Source organism: Amyelois transitella, chromosome 30 (genome assembly GCF_032362555.1).
Source record: "Amyelois transitella isolate CPQ chromosome 30, ilAmyTran1.1, whole genome shotgun sequence".
Lineage (NCBI taxonomy): Eukaryota > Metazoa > Arthropoda > Insecta > Lepidoptera > Pyralidae > Amyelois > Amyelois transitella.
The window spans coordinates 3,206,715-3,228,793 of NC_083533.1; the positions used below are offsets into that span (position 1 = coordinate 3,206,715).

The window sequence follows — 22,079 nt, forward strand, 5'->3', positions numbered from 1 at the left end:
GAGCCTATTTCCAATACTTTAAAATCTCGGTGACAAACCTTGATAAAAAATGGGTTCCTAGTGATGTTTGTGAAAATTGTAGAAGTATTTTACTGAATTGGGCTGCAGGAAAAAAAGCACTTGCGATTTGATATCCCAATGCTATGGAGAGAACCAACAAATCACGCTACCGCCTGTTACTTCTGCCTTACAGATACTACAGGTTTTAATAACAAAAACAAGAAACATATACAATACCCAGGTGTTGAATCAGTTACAAAACCTGTGCTGCACTCTAGTGAAGTTCCTTATCCATCATTGCCTAGCAGATGAAAATTGATCCATAGCTGATGGGGACGGAAATAGACGACGTTAATTCGAATTATGAAAAAAATGTTTCCAATGTATAAAAAATTACCATAAAATGGGAGTGAACATGTCCCTAAAAATTCATTTTCTCCATTCTCACTTGGATTTTTTTCCCTGAGAACCTGGGAAGCGTGAGTGATGAGCATGGCGAGCGTTTTCACCAGGATTTGAAGATTTATGAAGAGAGATTCAAAGTTTTTGGGATAAACGTATGTTAGCCGATTACTGTTGGGGTATTTTAAGAGATACTGATGACGGTCAGTATAAAAAAAGGAGTAACCTGTGCCATTTTTGACTTTTTGTTAGTCTCATACAAAAATGTTATAAAAAATGTATATATTAAATATTTTAAAAACTTGACGTCCTATTTTTTTTTTCACTTTAGTATATAACTAAGGGTTGATAATCCTATCGATACACATTAGTTTTATCTATGGGTAAAAAATCTTGTAGTGTTGTCAAAGGCATATCCCGGGCTCATCTCCAGATTTGTGAGGATGCAACCGGGACTAAAGCCAGGAGAAAGAGGGCTCTACTACTTAGACACGATGATAAGAGATACACAGTCATATACATACATTAAAAAGCCAACAGTTTTGAAAAGACTGATAGATTCAGCTTTACGGCTTAATGATGGAATTGAGATTCAAATAGTGACAGGTAGCTAGCCCATCGTCTAAAAGAAGAATCTCAAATTTATTTAAACCTAACCCTTAGTCGCCTTTTACGACATCCATGGGAAAGAGATGGAGTGGTCCTATTCTTTTTTTATATTGGTGCCGGGAACCACACGGCACATTTTAAAGACACTGGCATTTTATTAAATAGTCGTAAACTGTGTCGCAGACTGCTACTATGTAGTATCACGTCCCTTTTTTTCAAGGGGTGAAAGTTTTACTCGGTCAAACGCGGCGAGTAAGTAAACGCGAGTTTGTATGTGATTTGATCAGCGCCATCTAGTGGCAACACGTTGGCACTAATGCAACAAACTAATTCAACCCTTCCGGAGATCGTAACAGGTAGCAAGCTTCTAACCTATCAGTTATTATGTCTCGGTCAGACCCAATGGTTGACTGGTAGATAATGTTTCCAGCATTAAGTCCGCCAATTGTGCTATACATTTTTATTGTGCAATGATGTTTGAATAAATAAATATTATGCCACAATGCTTTTTTAAACATATTTTTCTTATAGAATAATAATTACTGAGCTAGCACGGAAGTTAAATTACCTACTATTTATAAATTACGATATAATGTTTATATTTCATAAGGAAATTTCGAATATTGAATAAGAAAAAAAAGCACTAATACCAAGTATATTTTGTAGTATTATGGATGAAATATAACAAAATAATAATGTTTTGTAAACAAAAATAAAATAACAAAAAATTAAATGAGGAAACATAAAAAAAACAAAAATAAATAAATAAAAATAATCTTTATTTTACACCACAACAGAATTAAGCGCTCTTGAAATGAAAGACCTAATGTTTTTGAGATTATTCAAGATGTGGATATCTGATAACAAGTCTAGTCATTTTCTCAGGTTTTTGTTAAAAAGACATTGGTAATAACTGTCGTGTTACTTATCACTTTAACAATAAGGTTTTATATTGCACATCTATTAGTATGTACGCTATGTTTATGAGGCCTATGTTTTTTTATTTCTTTAAACATTGTTCACAAACCTTCAAAAAGATTTTATACCTAATAAAAGCAGAGAAAAAGTTTTTTTTTAATTCTTTGTTTTTCCTATGTATTGTAGTACTTGCTAAAATATTTAAGTACAGAAATTGTAACAGGTATATATATAATATATATATATATGGATTTTTATGATCGCTAAAATAAAATAGATTTTGATAAAATACTGATTAAAAAAAATTGTTTAAACTCAGAAGATTTACCGTAAAACAAAGAAAATATTTTTCTTAAAATGAATCAAAGAACCTTTAGTTATTTTAAAACCTAGATATTCATGTATTTTTAAATTCTCATTATTAATTAACATAATCATAAATTATGAAATGATTTTGAGCTAATAACGATATACTTTGGTATTTATTTAAACTAAATTTGAATGAATTCATTAATACATTATTACACTGACCATCAAAGTTAATGTTTACCCATTTTGGTAAACGCTAAACTATAAATACCTAAAATCACTACATAATTATAAAGTCCCGCTACTGCGTGCATTTACGTATGCGGTAATCAAAGTAAGTTGTGAACGGATTTTGTTGCTGTTTGAAATGTTGAAAAGAGGGTTTTCAGAGGAAGGTATGTATATATCTATAAATGCTACCCGTGCGAGGGGCAGGTCGCTAGTTCAGTAAAAAGTGACCAAAGCGAGATTTGTACCTACATTTTACCGCTGTGAAAAAAAGATAGTATCACCTTTCTATTGTACTCTAACACTGTTTTTTACATTATTTCTAACTAGATTTTTGGATAATTTTAAAACTGAGAGAGAAGTCGACTTCTACAAAAGAAGAACAATAGTTAGGTGAGTTAGATGGCAGATCAATAAGAACGTTTCGAAATTGTGTAAGAGGATACTAAATCAATGATTCTAGTACCTGGGTGACCGAGCGCTGCTAGGCCAGAAAAAACTACAAAAAGTAATAAAATTGAAAAACCATCAAGAACCTTCTTTTTTGAAGTCGGTAAACCTTCTTCTTAATGTAACAAACACAATTCCGGATTTAAAGCAAAAAAAAAAATTATTAATTAAATCAATAATAAACAGTTAAATATATTAGCGAAACGGAATGGTTCTACCACATTGACGGCCAGTGTAATTTAGTTCAACAAATTCATTTACTAACATTACTTTTCATAGGCCTGATTTGTTTAATTCTCGTGGACTGACCATCAAATTTGATGTCCGCATCAACATCGCTCAACGGATGCGAAATAACAGAAGCATCATCTCTCTTTTCATTATCTTTTTGTGGAGGACTCAGAGGAGTGACGAAACCGCTATCATTAACCTTAACATTACTTGGACTCAAATTTAGAGACATACTCTTTCTGCTCTGAAACATACTCAGATCTTCAATGTAAGATTTAGAATTGCTGTCTAACCTTTTGAGATTCTCGTCGAAGTCATGTTTCAATTGCTGTTCGAATAGTCTCTCTTGTCTAATTTGTTCGTGAGTGCTGGCGAAGAAGCCTGAATTTTTCTTACCTAACTCCTTCAAACCTTCACTAAGAACACTATCACCCCTAAAACTTTCAGAACGCTTATTAGAACCCTCCTTTTTCTCTTCAACTATTTTCAAAGGATAATTTTTCAAGTTATTCGCTATCAAACCGGAGTGTACTGATTGTGATTTCTTCAATTCAAACCTACCATTGTCTTTATTCTTATCAGCATTAACAATATTAAGAACGTCATCTCTATTGATTTTGCTGAACAAATTAGGACTGCTAACACCTGTAGTTTTATTTGGTTTATCGTCATCATCGATCGAATTGAATTTCGATGAGAATATTTTGGAACCGAATGATAATTTTTTGTTGTGTATTTGAACGATTTTCTTGATTTCTGGCGGTAATTCTTGCCTGTGGTGCGAGGAGATGTAGCGGCTCATAAGCGTCAGCTGCTGCTCCATCATCTTGTTCTGCGACTCCATCTTGGCCTGTGACTTCTGGTAGTTCGTTATGGCGTCCATTGCAGACTGTAAATAAAAGAATTTATGAATAGCTAAAGAGCTGAACGTGGACTGTTTACCCCGCAAGGAATATATACGTGGTTATATGTATGTATATACTAGCTTCTATAGAACGCAAGTGCGTTCGAAGAATGTTTTTAATACAATATAATTAAGTAATTATATTGTATTAAAAACATTCTTCATTGTCCATAGGAAAATTGTTTAGTGGTTTCAGTTGTATGTAGATCGTTAAATGTGTGAGAGTGACAGTCCGAAGAATAAAAAGAGAAAGAGAAAGAGAAATAAAAAGAGAAAGCAAAAGAAAAAAGATAATAAGAAAGGGAGAGAGAAGATAAACTTACATCGAGCTGTTCCGACATTCTATTCTTATCAGCGTTGAGGTGTCGGTTCTCCTCAGTGAGTGTTGCCAGCCTCGGCATCTCCTCGCGGAGCACAGCGTACTCTACTGCGTAGTCGCTAAGTTGCCTGCTTATATCCAGGGCATGGACCTGTGAAGATTTTGGAAGTTGAATTCTTATATCCGCATGTCTTGAAACACATTAATTCAATAACACGATTTAACAACAGAGTTGAAAATACATACATATAATCACGTCTATATCCCTGCGGGTAGACAGAGCCAACAGTGTTTAAAAGACTGATAGGCCACGTTCAGTTTAGAATTGGGATTCAAATAGAGAAAAGTTGCCAGCCCATCGCCTAAAATGAGAATCCTTTGAAGAAGAGATGAATTGTTCATATACTAAGGTATGGTTCCTTAGAATATGAACATTCCATCTCTATCACCATGGATGTCGGTAAAGGCGACTAAGGTAAACGTAGGATTTACATCTTAGAATATACCTACCGTAGCTTTACCTAACGTACCTTCTTCATAACTTTATCGTAGCTGATCCTGTCCATATCCGGCAGTTTGTGCTTCAAATACTCGGCAGCCTCTTCACAACTCTCGCACAACATCAGTCCGTCCTTGTGCACGGAGAGGAGAGCGAGCGAGACGGAGAATACCACGTCCAAAGACTCTAGGAAGATGAGATCTGAAGGGAGAAGTTATGAAATTATTTGGTTTGTAATATATTTATTGAAAATAATTTGATATAGTTACAAGGAAACGTACATGGAAAATAAATAAATCACTGGCATTGGCGGATTTATCCCATGTAGGGATCTCTTACAGTCAACCGACAAACAATAAAGGAACTAGATAATGAGGTAAAAAAGCGGCAACTCGCTGTGTTATAACGTTTTAATAAGTAGATTAATCCCAATTAATGATTATAAATGCGTATGTTAGTTTATTTAATTTGTTTGTTGTTTGTTCACGCGTTATATATACGGCCAGGGTATGATGAGAAACGAACTTTCTCTGATTGACCTGGGTCTTGTATGTTTATCTATACAAGTATTTATTATAAAATATAGTATCGTTGAGTTAGTATCTCGTAACACAAGTCTCGAACTTACATCGAGGCTAACTCAATCTGTGTAATTTGTCCCGTATATATTTATTTATATAATAAACTTCTTGAAATTTTGCGTATTATTAAGAGTCTGGAGAAAGACATGGGGTACTTCTCATCCCAGTAAAAGTTAAAGAAAGTCTTACCGAAGACTCTAACGACGAAGCCCAGGGGGAACTGACTGGTGAAGAGCGTCAACATCCAGGGGGCGGCGTACAGAGCCGGGGAGATGTCCAGGGCTTCCAGCTTGGCGTGCAGCTCGGGCTCGTGATCGCGGAGCAAGCGGGAGAGTTGGTACAGCTGCAATTGGAGATATAAAACTTCAAGGAATCAAGAAAGAGTGCGCTGTTAGAGAACAAAGGCGAGAGCAGCGCACTCCTTCGGACCTAATGGATGATGTTTTTTTATCTAAACTAGGTACTTTATAGGTTGCATGAAGACACTTGATTCAGGCAGGCTATGCCTTGTCAGTGAAGGAAACGTTATCACTAACTACAAATAATGTGATCGCTTTTATTCGAAAAATTCCAACTAAAGCGAAATCTTTGGCTATACAATATAATATTATAACAGTATAGTTAACAGCATATGAACCTACTCAAATTTATTGCAGATTCGCTTCTTTTACCGCGTCATAGAGGTAACTATATTCTCTTCATACAATGGATCTTACCTGTACTTGTAAAGCGCTCATATCAGGCAAGTACTGTTTCCTTAGTCCTCTTCTGAACATTAAATGACGAAGCAGAACAAATGCTTCGGCTTCTTCCATCTGAAAAGAAAAATGAGCCATAGATATACTACAAATATATACAGCATGTTAGTCTTCCGTGTTAACGTATATTCCTTGTCATTGTCACGGTAACCTCCTTTTTAACAAATCGTCTATGTAGACCAATATTAGTTAAAAACCAATTTAGGAAATACAGCGTATGTAGCACGTTATAAGAACAAACATTCCTTTTTATAAACCAATATACAGTATTATTCGACATTGTTGAGTGTAAAGTTGACATTATTTCCTTATAAATAATATTCATCTTTGTAACTTAAACCTGATTATATGTAATGGCGAAGTCTAGCAAGGCAACAACAAACTCTACAATCAACTACAAAGCACCTCCCAAGACTTATTTATGGCCCTGATAGCTAGCTAATTTAATAGAGTTTTGTATAGTGTCTCCATAAAATGGGAAATCAGAGTTAAACAAACAATAACTGAAAACAGATATAGTCATTGAAGGCCTTACATGAAGCAAAAGAATCCCAGCGACAAAACTAAGGCCTTGACAATAACCAACGTCTGGATCCAACAGTGAGTACGCCTTGAGAATGTTGTACAGAGCTAGTTGACCTGGCCCCAGGGCCGAGGCGAAGTAAGAATGCTTCGGGAACGTGCGACCTAGGGAAATAATGCAAAGTAATTTTTTTGTTGATTCCTTAATAAAAATAGAAATGGAATTAAATTAGTTGTCTAACGGTTTTTAAATGTTTGTAAATGAAAATTAACCACAATACTGCAGTAAAGATTTTACTAATGCTGTCCCCCACAAATAGGAATGAAATTCTCGCATTATTTTATAAACACTCAGTGCTCTGAATCATTTATTGTATCCGTAAATAAAGTAATATTTTTTATATATCTTTTTACTCATGTGAAAATTTGTATCCATTATTCAATCATTTCTAAAAGAAAGAAATCAATTTTTTTTTAACTCACCTAAATCAATAAGTATAGCGTGCTGATGTTTCGTTAGACCAGCCAAAAGCGTTCTGTACGAGGTGTGGTAGTGGGGGAAGGCCCTCACGTCGGGTGGTGGGGAGCGGAGAGATGCTTGTTCTGCTAGGAAGTACCAAACTCCACCACGAGACATCCTCGGGACACCTGAATGTGTAATTAAAAAAAATATGTTTTTATTTATTGTTTAAGGTAAAATGGGTATACACTATACACCCACTATATTATCCACAATTTCTTCATTGTTTCTGCTTACCACTCCGGAAAAAATAGCGTGATTTTATGTATGTATATCATCTTTATTAATAACCCTAATAACATCATTATGGGTATTCATAACGGTAGTTTTATCTTACATTGCGTGACAGCTTGAGTCAGCATATGCTTCTCCATCTTCGACATTAGCCTAGCCCCATCCTTGTTTAATATAGATTCTGACATTAGAATGATCCCATCACACAGTTTCACCTTATTCAATAGAAACCACATCTGATTTAACAAACAACTACAACATCATCAATGTATCTGATTTCTTAACTTCAACTTATGTTTATCTTTTGCTTACTTTAAGCTTTATTCCCCACTCAAATCCCTGAACATATCATAAATTTCAGAATAATATCACTATCATGAAAAGTCATTCAATTCTTGTCATAAATATTATAGTATTTTCCAGACCTCACCTTGCATGACTGCCTGAGTCAGCATATGCTTGTCCACCTTCGACATGGGCCTCGCCCCATCTTTGTTCAGCATTGAATCCCACATTAGTATCACACCAGCGTCGCATAGCCCCAATTCTGTGTACTCCAGTTTTATGCGACGTACGGCCGAGGATTCTTCTCTTTCTGTAAAATATTATAATTTTTAGTAAAATTGCCGTGTGGTTCCGGCACCAATAAGAAAAAGAATAGGACCACTGCATCTCGTTCCCAATGATGTCGTAAAAAGCGACCAAGGGATAAACTTGGGATTCTCCTTTTAGGCGATGGGCAAGCAACCTGTCACTATTTGAATTTCAATTCCATCATAAAGCCAAACAGCTAAACGTGGCCTATCAGTATTTTCAAGACTGTTGGCTCTGTCTACCCCGCAAGGGATATAGACGTGATTATATGTATGTATTCGTAAAATTATGATTTGGACACTTTTACTAATTTTACCTAAAAAAAATATAGACGAACGTACCTTGATCAAATTAAGGGTATCCTGGCAAAAGGTCAGGTACTCAACTAGAAGAAGTATGCAGAGATCGTAGCAAATGGAAAGATGTAGTCTCTGCCTACCCCTCCGGGAAAAATAGGCGATTTTATGTATGTATGTATGAATAAATACCAAGAAATTATGTATCTGCTATTTTTATTTAAGTTGATTGTATATTTTAACAATAGCGTTTAAAAAGATAACATCAAAAATCAACCAACTCAATAAATCCATTGCTAATCCAGTAGTAACCTCTATTACAAAATCTTCTTACCTTTCAATCTAGCGTTCTCCTTCTCCATCCTAACCAGCAGTATGGTCTGGTCGATGGCCATCTTCCACAGCTGTCGAAGCTGTTCCTTATTCCGTTTGCCTGGAGGCGCTGATGGTATGCTGAGCAGTTTCTTTGATTCACCTGGTTTTATAAATATCGGTGGGTAAAGATGTTTATGGTGATATACCTTTATCTCTTTCACATGGATGTCGTAAAAGGAGATTAGGGGTAGGCTAATAAATTTCAAATTGTTCTTTTATGCGACGGTCTTGCAATCTGTCTCTTTATATGAATCTCAATTCTATCAAGCCAAACAGCTGAATGTGGCTTACCAGTCTTTAAGACTGCTGGCTCTGTCTACCCCGCAAGGGATATAAGCGTAAGCCCAAAACGTAGCTCCCGCTACATCCTTATCGTGTTTAAATTTTGCATAAATGGCATTCCCAAATTTCAATGCTACATACATACATAGTGTCGTTGCCGTCGTGAGAATGCCTTGTGGCAGTAAGTCCACTTGTTGTACATTTTACTTCATATTATTACATTTAAATAAAAAAAGAACAATCACAGGTACCGTATGGTTCCCGGCACCAATACAAAAAAGAATAGGACCACGCCATCTCTTTCCCATGGACGTCGTAAAAGTCGACTAAGGGATAGGCTTATAAACTTGGGATTCTTCTTTTAGGCGACGGGCTAGCAACCTGTCACTATTTGAATCTCAATTCCATCATAAAGCCAAACAGCTGAACGTGGCCTATCAGTCTTTTCAAGACTGTTGGCTCTGTCTACCCCGCAAGGGATATAGACGTGATCATATGTATGTATGTACTAGCGACCCGCCCCGGCTTCGCACGGGTGCAAAATTCGGAAAAATGTAAGCGGCAAGAAATGTAAGAATTTACGACACCACATTAGAAACCCTGAAAATAACAGTATTTCTCCATTATTTAATAGATGTTATTATACATAAAAACCTTCCTCTTGAATCACTCTACCTGTTACAAAAAACCGCATCAAAATCCGTTGCGTAATTTTAAATATTTAAGCATACAGACAAACAGACTAAAATAGCGACTTTGTTTTATACTATGTATGTACGTACCTTCAGGCTCGTCTGGTGGCTGCACAACTTTCTCGTATATGGCCTGTCTCCACGTCGCGTCAGATTCTGTTCCAGTCTCCGTTGTGGTCGGCCGGGAGTCGCTCACTTTCATGAAGCTGATGGCATAATGTCATTCAATGTTAGCACTCACATAAATTTACCAATATTTCCTAGTTGTTTTAGGCAATATTATCGTTTAATGTAATAAAAAAGTTATGTGGTCTATGGTTCTGCCAAAATTCATTTGTCAGCCCTTGGTATATCCACACTCACACAAATGTTTGACGGCCTCTGTGGCGCAGCGGTAGTACGCTTGTCTGTGACACCGGAGGTCCCGGGTTCGAATCCCGGCCAGGGCATGATGAGAAACGAACTTTATCTGATTGGTCTGAGTCTTGGATGTTTATCTATCTGTCTTTGGAAGACTGATAGGCCACGTTCAGCTGGCGAGTAAGTGATAGGCTTATAAACTTGGGATTCTTCTAGGCGATTTGCTAGAAAACTGTCACTATTTGAATCTCAATTTCAAGCCAAGCAGCTGAACGTGATCTATCAGTCTATTCAAGACTGTTGGCTCTGCCTACCCCGTATGGTATATAGACGTGACCATATGTAAGTACTAACATCAATTCTATTAGTAAGCCATGCAGCTGAACGTGGCTTACCAGTCTTTAAGACTGCTGGCTCTGTCTACCCCGCAAGGGGTATAGACACGTCCACATTCTATTCTAAGTTTAATTGATATTGTCAAGTTGACGTTGTTGAAGAATATACTACAGTGCAGTTTTTTACCGCTTCTTCTGCACTGACGCCTTGGAAGCGGCAGTAAACTTAGTTTAAGTAATTTATTTGACGTCAACCAATGTTGTTAAACCATACGTTTTGACAATTATTAAGCGATATGAAGTAATGTAATTAATAAAAATTTTGAATTTGAATTTGAATTCATGATAATATATGTATGTAACATATATAATATACATATATAATATAAAAATAAATATAACTCACATGTCCATCATTGGAGAATTAACAGGTGTGCCCGCTTCTTCTTTTTCCTCATCATCTTCGTCCACCGTAGGAATTGAGGAACCTTGGTTTTTGGGTGAAGGTGGATCTGCGAAAAATGTTCATTCACTCATATAGTCACGTCTATATCCTTTGCGGGGTAAACAGGGCCAACAGTCCTGAAGAGACTGACAGGCCACGTTCAGCTGTTTTGCTTTATGATAGAATTGAGATTCAAATAGTGACAGGTTGCTAGCCCATCGCCTAAAATAAGAATCCCAAGTTTAAAAGCCTATCCCTAAGTCGCCTCTTACAACATCCACGGGAAATGAGATGGAGTGTTCTTCTTTTTTATATTGTTGCCGGGAACCACACGGCACTCACGGCCAAAAATGTGTGAGTAAATAATAAAATTTTTAGGATTCAAACAATGGGTTCACTTAATAAACCGCTCGGGACTAGTGGATTTAAAAAAATTCGGACAACGAGGTAGAATAATTTGGACCAGCATAAATTGGTAAGTATATAATTGTTACCAATTATATGATATCGCCAAGAGTGGAAGAACATGGAAGAGGCCTACTCAAAAGGCCACCACTATGATGATGATGATGATGACGACTATCTCACCTGTATCCTGGGACCAGACAGCTGGCGACAGGGACTTGCTCCTGTTTGCGACATCCTTGTCCGGAGACAATAAGTCTTGTGCGGGCTGTTCAGGAGGTTCTGCTGTTGTCGGAGAAATTGGGGAGGCTTCCTGTTAAAATAATTATTTGTGAATGGTTGAGTCAATAATACAGTAAAAGTAAAAGTAAAAGTAAAAGTAAAAGTAAAAGTAAAAGTAAAAGTAAAAGTAAAAGTAAAAGTAAAAGTAAAAGTAAAAGTAAAAGTAAAAGTAAAAGTAAAAGTAAAAGTAAAAGTAAAAGTAAAAGTAAAAGTAAAAGTAAAAGTAAAAGTAAAAGTAAAAGTAAAAGTATAAGTAAAAGTAAAAGTAAAAGTAAAATTTGTAAGTTTGGCAATATCTTAAGATTTCGTCTAGTCGCAGCCAATTTCTTGTCTCTATTTTCCCTTTTTCTCTGCTCTTCAAACTTCAGCAAGAATGTTATACATAGTTGATTGAGACAAATGACATGAGTCTCTCACCTTTTTCTGCATCTGAGCCAGGGTGCCGTCGTCCTTGCTGGATTTCCTCTTCAGCAGGTGGTCAAATCCGCTGGACAAGGACCGCTTCGCTTTCATGAATATGGTGCTGCCGCCCAGGTACTGGTTTAAAAACTCTGACCTGTCAACAATTTGTGAATCGTGATCAATCAATGATAAATACTCTTCGTTCGGCTGTTTAAGAAATAAATCGGTAATGAAAAATTATCATTATTTTGGAAGTACAAAGTCATGCATTATTTTTATTACAGTAGATACTTTCTTCTTATAATATTTATTGTAATAATATTGCTTTATTTGCATAAACATGGTAAGTACAATTCGTTGTTACATTTTACAAGTATCACATGTTTGCCTTTGCGGCATGAAAAAACTATTTGTAAGATGCTGTATGCAGTCATAATGAAGTTGGATATATTTTTTCGAGTAACCAAAAAGAGAGGTACTAACATTTAATAATTAATAGCAGTCTTAAAACATTAAAAGGCCTCGTTCAGCTGTTAATTATACAATTGATATTGAAATTATAACCGTTTGCTAGTCCACTGCATAAAAGAAGAATCCCAAATTTATAAAACTATCCCTTAGTCGTCTTTTACGACATCCATGGGAAAAAAATGGAGCGGATCGTTTTTTATATTGGTGTCGGGGAACCACACGGCACAAAAAAAAAGGGCCACTCCATCCCTTTCCTATGGATGTCGTAAAAGGCGACTAAGGGATAGGCTTACAAACTTGGGATTCTTTTTTTAGGCGATGTGCTAGCAACCTGTCACTATTTGAATCTCAATTCTATCACTAAGCCAAATAGCTGAACGTGGCCTATCGGTTTTTTCAAGACTGTTGACTCTGTCTACCCCACAAGACGTGACCATATGTGTGTAAATGTTACACCTAAAATACATACCTATTCTCGGCAGTGTCGTGAACATGCCTTGTTTGTTTCGCTTCACAGTGCGCCCTCAGAAGCATCATCAGGAAAGCGTTGTGTTCACCGACCTACAAATATTGGGTAACGTCACACATCAAGGTCATTTGCCATTATTAGATTACAGAAAACAATAAAATGTGTAATCAAATCTTGTTGATTTTGATTACCTAAGTGATGTGCAATTAGGTGATTACAGGAATCAAAAAATTTGGAATCTGATCTTGTTGATTTTGATTACCTAAGTGATGTGCAATTAGGTGATTACAGGAATCAAAAAATTTGGAATCAAATATTGTTGATTTTGATTACTTAAGTAATGTGCAATTAGGTGATTACAGGAATCAAAAAATTTGGAATCTGATCTTGTTGATTTTGATTACCTAAGTAATGTGCAATTAGGTGATTACAGGAATAAAAAAAAATGTGGAATTTAATCTTGTTGATTTTGATTACCTAAGTGATGTGCCATCAGATGATAACAGGACACACAACATTTACACATTTTTTTAAGTTATTTATTTGTCGTCAACCAATGTTGTGTGACTAAAAGATATGACAATTATTCAGTAATGTTGAAATGTCCCATGATAATGAATAACAATTTTTAATTTGAATTTGATTGACTAACATATTAATGCACAGCTCAAACCGCTGGCGGTAGAAATTTGAAATATGACGTATAGGTTCCTTAGGTATATGATCTAGGGGTGCACTAAGAAGGGATTTCCCGAAATTCCCGCGGGAATAAAAATTAAAGGAATTTTTGCGGGAATAAAAATTAGGCCGGACCAGTTATAAAAAGTTCATTTTTAATTTAACCATGACCTGATGATCTAAAATCATCATTATCATGAAACTAATCATGTTGGAATTACCTAGATCAGTTTAATAAACGGAACATGTGCAGAACAGATAATGTGACTACAGTTTTTTAAACCTGAAATAGTCATACCTCGTACATGTGGTTGGTTCCACCCTGATACTTCATGATGATGAGTTCCTGTTCATCATCAGGTAGTTGTTCTATGCGACGGAGGATGAAGGAGTGAGTTTTCTTCTCATTCATGCCTGGTTAGAGAAAGTAAGAATGAAAAAAATATATATTCAATGCAATACTAGAGAGAGATGTGCCGTGTGGTTAAAAAGAATAGGACCACTCCATGTCTTTCCCATGGTTGTCGTAAACGTTGACAAAGGGATAGGCTTATAAATTCAGGAGTCTTCTTTTAGGCAATGGGCTAGAAACCTGTCACTATTTAAATTCAAATAGTGACATCCCAAATTTACAAGCCTATATATTAGTCGTTTTATCGTTAAAGGAAACAAGACTTAATGGTCCTCTATTCTTTTTTTTATTGGCGCCTGGAACCACACGACACTTTCAAATATAAAGAAGAACAACACGCACCTTCAATATCGTGACACAGTCTATGGTACCACAGCATTGGACAATGTTCGCAGGTCATGTTCGGAGACTTCTCCCTGGTCTTCTTCAGCAGCTCAGCGTGGGCCACGAACGCTTGCTTGATGGCTTAATAAATAATAAATAAATAAATAAATATATACGGGACAAATTACACAGATTGAGTTAGCCTCGAAGTAAGTTCGAGACTTGTGTTACGAGATACTAACTCAACGATACTGTATTTTATAATGAATACTTATATAGATATAGTATATCAGAGTTATCTGTTACATTGGGGGAATGTATAAAGTAACACAAGTTTTATTAACTTTGGATTCTTCTATTGGACGATGGGCTGGCAACCTGTCACTGTTTGAATTTCAATTCTATAAATAAGTGCCGTGTGGTTCCCGGCACCAATAAAAAAAAAGAATAGGACCACTCCATCTCTTTCCCATGGATGTCGTAAAAGGCGACTAAGGGATAGGCTTATAAAATTGCGATCCTTTTTTTTAGGCGATGGGCTAGCAACCTGTCACATTTGGATCACAATTCCACCATTAAGCCGAGCAGCTGAAAGTGGCCATTTAATCGTTTCGGGACTATTGGCTCTGTCTACCCCGTAAGGGATATATACGTGATTATATGTATGTATGTTACGTATGTATGTATGTTTGTATGTACGTTGGTCTCGACCTTACTTCGAGACTAAATCGATCTGTGTAATGTGTGTTATTTATAGAATTTAGATTCAAATAGTGATAGGTTAGACGTGACTATAGGATGTATGTATAACATGAATCCAAAGCTGCGAATGACAAATTAAAATCTCACCATTAACAACTTCGTTGGCAACAGAATCACTCTCGCATTTGAACACGTAACACGCGTAATATTGGTTCGTCTCCCTGCATACGAAGCCGAAATGGTCCTTCCTTATCCGGCCCAGGACACAACTGGCCACGTCCCTGAACGCCCTGTGGAGGAGGATCTGCTTCCTGTCGGGACTGATGAGTCTCAGTTCCGATCTGCCGACCTGGAAATTAATACATACATATGGTCACGTCTATATCCCTTGCGGGGTAGACAGAGCCAACAGGCTTGAAAGGACTGAATGGCCACGTTCAGCTGTTTGGCTTAATGATAGAAAATTAGATTCAAATAGTGACGGGTTTCTAGCCCATCGCCTAAAAAATAATCCCAAGTTTGTAAGCCTATCCCTTAGTCGCCTTTTACGACATCCATGGGAAACAGATGGTGTTTGTATTGGTGCCGGGAACACACAAAATCTTTGTGATTCACACCAAAATTGCTACAAACATGCTACAAATCTAAACCAAACGATATCTCAAATCAAATCTTTTAAGATTAGCATTTAACTGACCTGAAACAGCATCGTCCGATTTTGTTCTCCAATCAACTGAGTTATTGGTGTCTTCAAGTTCAATGTACCTATAGAAGCAGAGCGATCCCTCAAAAACGGCTTATTTTCAGGCATCCTAGTTCCACTATTAAGATCATTCATCTTGGGTCTTGATATTTCGTGAAATTTAATCTTCTCAGGACTATCAACTTTCTCATTTTGGGAATCATCGTCATTAGATTTTGTTACTTCGTCTATTTTTAAGGGCACAAGTTTAATTTTTTCATTTATCGAAGCAATCTTGTCAGCGTCTTCAATTGTATTTTTACAATATGCACTTATAGATGTAGCTGTCTCGCTTATGATAGTTTGTATATCAGTTTTTTCTTCATCTTCGTTCACAGTTCCCAAATTATTCTTCGTAATTTGATCGTTTTGTTTCTTAGAGTTTATTTCTACTCTCTCTTTAGTGAACACATCAAATTCTTTATCGATTTCATTAGTCTCCGCTTTTGGTTTTTTTGTGAGTGTTTCAGCACTTTTCCAAGGCGTTTCTTTGTCTGGTTCTAAAGGAGTTGTACTTGGTATCAGACTTGGTTTTGAATTAAGCTTATCAGATTTGTCTAGGTTTTCTGATGAATCGTTACTGTAAACGGAAGTCTGGAAATGAATGAAAATGGATGTGAAATTAATATCAAGGGCTTTTAAAATTGTGTCTGCATCAAGTCAAAAATAGGATACATCAGAGTTTACAAATTAAAGATTAAGCTTTCGTTATCTATATAAATGAATAAAGTTTTTTTTTCGAGACAAACGATTTTGATATTACTCGTACTTACTTACAAACATACATACAATCAAGACCGTCTCCCATTGGGGTAGGCAGAGACTACGGATTTCCGCTTGCTACGATCCTTACAGACCTCTCCCGCTTCCTCCACACTCATTACTCTATTCATGCATATCCGACGATTACGAGTAGGTAGGTACTCCTAACATCTCCCTTTTTAAGACATTTGAAATTTACATACAAACATGCATAAAAATATTCACGTCTATATCCCGTGCGGAGAAGACAGAGCCAACAATCTTGAAAAGACTAATTGGTCCACGTTCAGCTGTTAGGCTTAGCGGTAGAATTTAGATAAAAATAGTGACAGGTTGCTAGCCCATCGCCTAAAAGAATCCCAAGTTTATAATCATATCCCTTATTCGCCTTTTACGTCATCCATGGGAAAAGCGATGGATTAGTCCTATTCATTTATTTTTTTCATGATTTTGTTCCTTGAAAGTTTGTCGAGGTCGACCCTGTCTGAATTTAAAAGGTATTATGGTTATTTTTCTTTACCCCAGTGGAAGATAATAGGCTGTGCCGCCTTAGACCCTTAATTTTCTCAGCTTCGTGTTGAGCGAATTTCATCAGCGCATCGTCAATGAGCGATTCTGGGACCTTTCTTTGTGATATACGCACTTTGCCGATGTATAAAACCTGTAATATAACAAACAGATAGAAGTATTCTCATGAAACGTATTCACGAACCTATATTTTATTTAAAGTGTCTATTTATTTAATCATTTATTAGTACATAGTTAACATCGAGACTGATGAACACAAGAAATAAAATTACAAAACATTCTGCTTATTTCAAAAGAAATCTCTTCCAGCAGACCCGAGATAGGAAACATGATGGAAAGGGTCACAGAGTGTACTCCAATCACACTAACCAATAATACATACATACATATAATCACGTCTATATCCCTTGCGGGGTAGACAGAGCCTACAGTCTTGTAAAGACTGATATGCCACGTTCAGCTATTTGGCTTTAATATAGGATTGAGATTCAAATAGTGACAGGTCGCTAGCCCATCGCCTAAAAGAAGAATCCCAAGTTTATAAGCCTACCCCTTGGTCGGCTTTTACGACATCCATGTGAAAGAGATGGAGTGGTCCTATTCTTTTTTGTATTGGTGCCGGGAACCACACGGCACTAAAATTACAAAGGTTCTGCTTATTTCAAAAGAAATCTCTTCCAGCAGACCCGAGATAGGAGACATGATGGAAAGGGTCACAGAGTGTACTCCAATCACACTAACTAATAATACATACATACATATAATCACGTCTATATCCCTTGCGGGGTAGACAGAGCCTACAGTTTTGTAAAGACTGATAGGCCACGTTCAGCTCTTTGGCTTAATGACAGAATTGAGATTGAAATAGTGACAGGTTGCTAGCCCATCGCCTAAAAGAAGAATCCCAAGTTTATAAGCCTACCCCTTAGTCGGCTTTTACGACATCCATGGGAAAGAGACGGAGTGGTCCTATTCTTTTTTGTATTGGTGCCGGGAACCACACGGCACTGCCGGGCACCACACGGCACTAATAATAATAGGTATACATAAATAAAATATGCCGTGTGGTTGCCGTGTGGATCGCATAGAACTGAGGCAAGTTGTGAACGCCATTAATTACCTCAAAGAAATGGGAGTCAGTCGGTGACAGATCAGCGCAGAGTGAAGTTAATGCAGAGGCATTACTTACACTGCGCACAAGGTTGGCTTGTTCACTCGTTCTGGAAAAAAAAAAAACAAAGAATAATAATAATAATAACCGAGACCTGTTCATGGACATATCGTCTATTGATATGGCCGGGAACGGGTTTTGGCAGGAGAACAACCTAACATCAACTTCTCCAAAGGGCCTCTACGTGTTGGATTTATATCCCCACGCAAGCCTCTCAAAAATCCGGGGTGTATAGACCCGTGAAATTCAAGAGGAGAAACATAATAATAATGTCGTAAAAGCCGACTAAGGGATAGGCTTAAAAACTTGTGATTCTTTTTAGGCGATGGGCTAGCAACCTGTCTCTATTTGAATCTCAATTCTATCATTAAGCCAAATATCTGAACGTGGTCATACAGTGTTTTTAAGACTGTTGGCTCTGTCCACCCCGCAAGGGATATAGACGTGACCATATGTATGTATGTATGTTCTTATACCTGGATTTTCTTTAACCATTTGGCCAGCGTTTCCACTGACATCAACTGGACTAGTGCCAATTCTTAACCTAACATTGATATTAGTACTACATACATACATACTTATTGTTTTAGTACAAATTTACGTTTGTTACCTAAAATACTTACGTTGAAAGTACCTTGATCAATTCGGAGATGTTCTAGCAAAAGGTCAGGTCAAGAGTGACCGAAACCGACGAGCTTGTTTGAAGAGAGTTATGAATGTGGATGAAGCGAAAGAAGAATGTAGGGATCGTGGCATACATACATAAACGTCTATATCCCTTGCGGGGTAGACAGCGCCAACAGTCTTGAGAAGACTGAATGGCCACGTTCAGCTATTTGGCTTAATGATAGAATTGAGATTCAAATTGGGATCGTGGCAAGTGAAAATGTATGGTCTCTGCCTACCCTTCCGGGAAAGATTATCCGGCGTGATTTATGTATGTACCCGAAATATAACCATTTCATATTTCTGCCAGAGAATTTTCGTGTTGAAAACATTCAAGGTGAATGTATCTTGTGTTTGACACAAATAGATAAATTTGGTTTGAACAAAGAAGCTTGTCACTGATTAGACAAGGACAACAAGTGTTGTCCTTCCTTTTCTAGCCCCGGTGACATCCTCACCAATACTCCCGTGAGAATTTCCAGATAAAAAGTGGCTAATTACATACGTTATTCTAGGTTATTTCTAGCAGTGTACCAAATTTTATCAAAAACCGTTCAGTAAAATTTGAACGAAAATGCGACAAACAAACACCCATACATTCTTATTAACTATAATTATATGTACCTACAATTTGTAAATTTAATTTTAGTTTGTAATCATCTTTTTTTTTGTTTCTTTTTTATAAGTAGTTTAAGCTTTAGTTTTATTCCTATTATAAATTTGTTATTGAAATAAAGTACATAAATCATTTTATATATCAATAATAACAAAAGTTAGTTTATTTGTTTGTAATATTTTTAGAAGATGTAGTTACAGGAATAGAAAAGGGTATGTTGAGATGGTTCGATCATGTGGAGAGGATGAATGAAAGCAGGTTGACTAAGCAGATATACAAGGAGAGTGTGGAGGGAAAGGAAGGAGTGGGAAGACCTAGACGAACGTATCTTGATAAAATTAAGGACGTCCTGGTAAAGGGTCAGGTCAAAAGTACCCGAAACCGCCGAACTTGCATGAAGGAGTTATGAATGTGGATGAAGCAAAGGAAATATGCAGAGACCGTGGCAAGTGGAAAGAGGTAGTCTCTGCCTACCCTTCCGGGAAAGAGGCGTGATTTATGTATGTATGTAATATTTTTATTGAACATATGAAACAACACAAAAGTGTAGTAAATTGGTAAGAACAAAATATACAAAGGCGGACTTATCCCATTTACGGATGTCTTCCAGTCAAACATTGAACAACTAAGAGGAGAGTAGGTAACTTGAATAGGTACCTATGGCAGAAGTACACACAAATCCTTAGTGACAATATGTTGACAAAACAGCAGGTAAGTAGAAATAAATAGACATGTATAGTCATATAAAAATACGAGTACATCTTTACTAATATTATAAAGCTGAAGAGTTTGTTAGTTTGTTTGAACGCGCTAATCTCAGAACTACTGCTTCGAATTAAAAAATTCTTTTTGCGTTGAATAGACCATTTATCGAGGAAGGCTTTAGGTTATATAACATCACGCTGCTACTATAAGAAGCGAAGAAATAATGGAGAATGTGAAAAAAATCGGCTAAAATTATTCATCCTTCAGGGGCTTCAATGATGCCCAAAATAACTATTACACGCGGACGAAGTCGCGGGCACAGCTAGTACATAATAACATTAGTATGGTTGTTAGTTCTGTTTTCGAAACAAAAGCCTCTTTGTATTATGCTAATGATTATATTTCCAACATTACTAAGTTCAAGTTCAAATGAACATCCGTGTTTTTTTAGTCTTCTCCCAGACAGTCACAAAAAACTATTTAAGAAATAAGAATAAATTCTTTATTTTATGCTTTATTTTGTCAATTACAGCGTGATAAGGGAATGTTGTGATGTGAAAGAAGATGTAGTTACAGGAATAGAAAAGGGTATGTTGAGATGGTTCGGTCATGTGGAGAGGATGAATGAAAACAGGTTGACTAAGCAGATATACAAGGAGAGTGTGGAGGGAAAGGTCGGAGTGGGAAGACCTAGACGAACGTATCTTGATCAAATTAAGGACGTCTTGGTAAAGGGTCAGGTCAAAAGTATCCGAGTACTTGCATGAAGAGAGTTATGAATGTGGATGAAGCGAAGGAAGTATGCAGAGATCGTGGCAAGTGGAAAGAGGTAGTCTCTGCCTACCCCTCCGGGAAAGAGGCGTGATTTTATGTGTGTATGTATGTATGTATGTATGCTGTACTTACTTCCTAAGCCCACAATATTAAACCAATGAAACTGAAGACGTAACAACTTATATCCCCTGCGGGGTAGACACGGCCAACAGTCTCGAAAAGACAGAAATGCCACGTTCGGCTGTAGGTATGGCTTATAATGATAGAATTGAGATTCAAATAGTGACAGGTTGCTAGCACATCGCCTTATAGTAGAATCCCAAGGGAATGCCTTATAGCATTCCCTTGATCTTATAGAAGGTACTGTTTTATTAGCCTAACACCTAAATAAGAATAAAAATTGTTATTGTACCAATTGTCTTAGAATTAAGTTTTTTATATTGTTCTATTTAACTTAACTGTAATTGATTATGGTGAGCAATTCAAAAAATTCAAATTCAAAATTCAAAATTTTTATTCATTATTATAGGATACTATCATATCGCTTAATAATTGTCGTATGGTTTAACAACTTGGTTGACGTCAAATAAATTAATTAAAAACTAAGTTTACTGCCGCTTCCAAGGCGTCAGTGCAGAAGAAGCGGTAACAAACTGCACTGCAGCATTTTCTTCAACAACGTCAACTTCACAATATTAAATTATACTTAGAATAAACTTATATTATTAAACTTATATAATCGGCTGTCCTAATATATACTTACAAGTTACTATTGCAGTTCCCCGGAAGCGAAATTGCTGGACTTGTCCAGGGTAATTCGGAGTTCTGCTGTTGGAACCCAATGTTTTTGGTCACAGCTCCGTTGGAGAGGGACCCCGTAGACCCCCTGGGACTGGGGGCCCCTGGAGACGGCTCCCGCATTTGGGCGAATAGGTCTGTCACCTGAAACGGGGGAAAATCTTATTAATATTACTTTAAACAAACGTGCCGTGTGATTCCCGGCACCAATATCAAAAAAGAATAGGACCACTCCATCGCTTTCCCATGGGTGTCGTAAAAGGCGACTAAGGGATAGGCTTGCAAACTTGGGATTTTTATTTTTAGGCG

The 22,079-nt window shown here is 36.8% G+C and overlaps 1 protein-coding gene across 3 annotated transcripts in view; it reads right to left on the minus strand.

Moving 5' to 3' along the window:
* Nucleotides 1-1,773: 1,773 nt before the first annotated feature.
* The window catches only part of LOC106131029 (TBC1 domain family member 4), a 41,228-nt gene continuing 20,922 nt past the window's right edge, over nt 1,774-22,079 (minus strand). For all 3 annotated transcript variants that reach the window (XM_060952983.1, XM_013330014.2, XM_060952984.1), the window contains 21 exons: nt 21,736-21,914; nt 18,161-18,260; nt 17,033-17,173; nt 15,706-16,344; nt 15,156-15,357; nt 14,325-14,447; nt 13,869-13,984; nt 12,893-12,984; nt 11,968-12,106; nt 11,452-11,581; nt 10,825-10,930; nt 9,814-9,929; nt 8,709-8,849; nt 7,915-8,079; nt 7,214-7,378; nt 6,744-6,895; nt 6,167-6,265; nt 5,640-5,793; nt 4,901-5,070; nt 4,375-4,521; nt 1,774-4,036 (listed from right to left, as the gene is read on the minus strand). In XM_060952983.1, the coding sequence (XP_060808966.1) occupies nt 3,170-4,036; nt 4,375-4,521; nt 4,901-5,070; nt 5,640-5,793; nt 6,167-6,265; nt 6,744-6,895; nt 7,214-7,378; nt 7,915-8,079; nt 8,709-8,849; nt 9,814-9,929; nt 10,825-10,930; nt 11,452-11,581; nt 11,968-12,106; nt 12,893-12,984; nt 13,869-13,984; nt 14,325-14,447; nt 15,156-15,357; nt 15,706-16,344; nt 17,033-17,173; nt 18,161-18,260; nt 21,736-21,914 (4,143 nt within the window). In that variant the 3' untranslated portion in view covers nt 1,774-3,169. The remainder of the gene's footprint in view (nt 4,037-4,374; nt 4,522-4,900; nt 5,071-5,639; nt 5,794-6,166; nt 6,266-6,743; nt 6,896-7,213; nt 7,379-7,914; nt 8,080-8,708; nt 8,850-9,813; nt 9,930-10,824; nt 10,931-11,451; nt 11,582-11,967; nt 12,107-12,892; nt 12,985-13,868; nt 13,985-14,324; nt 14,448-15,155; nt 15,358-15,705; nt 16,345-17,032; nt 17,174-18,160; nt 18,261-21,735; nt 21,915-22,079) is intronic.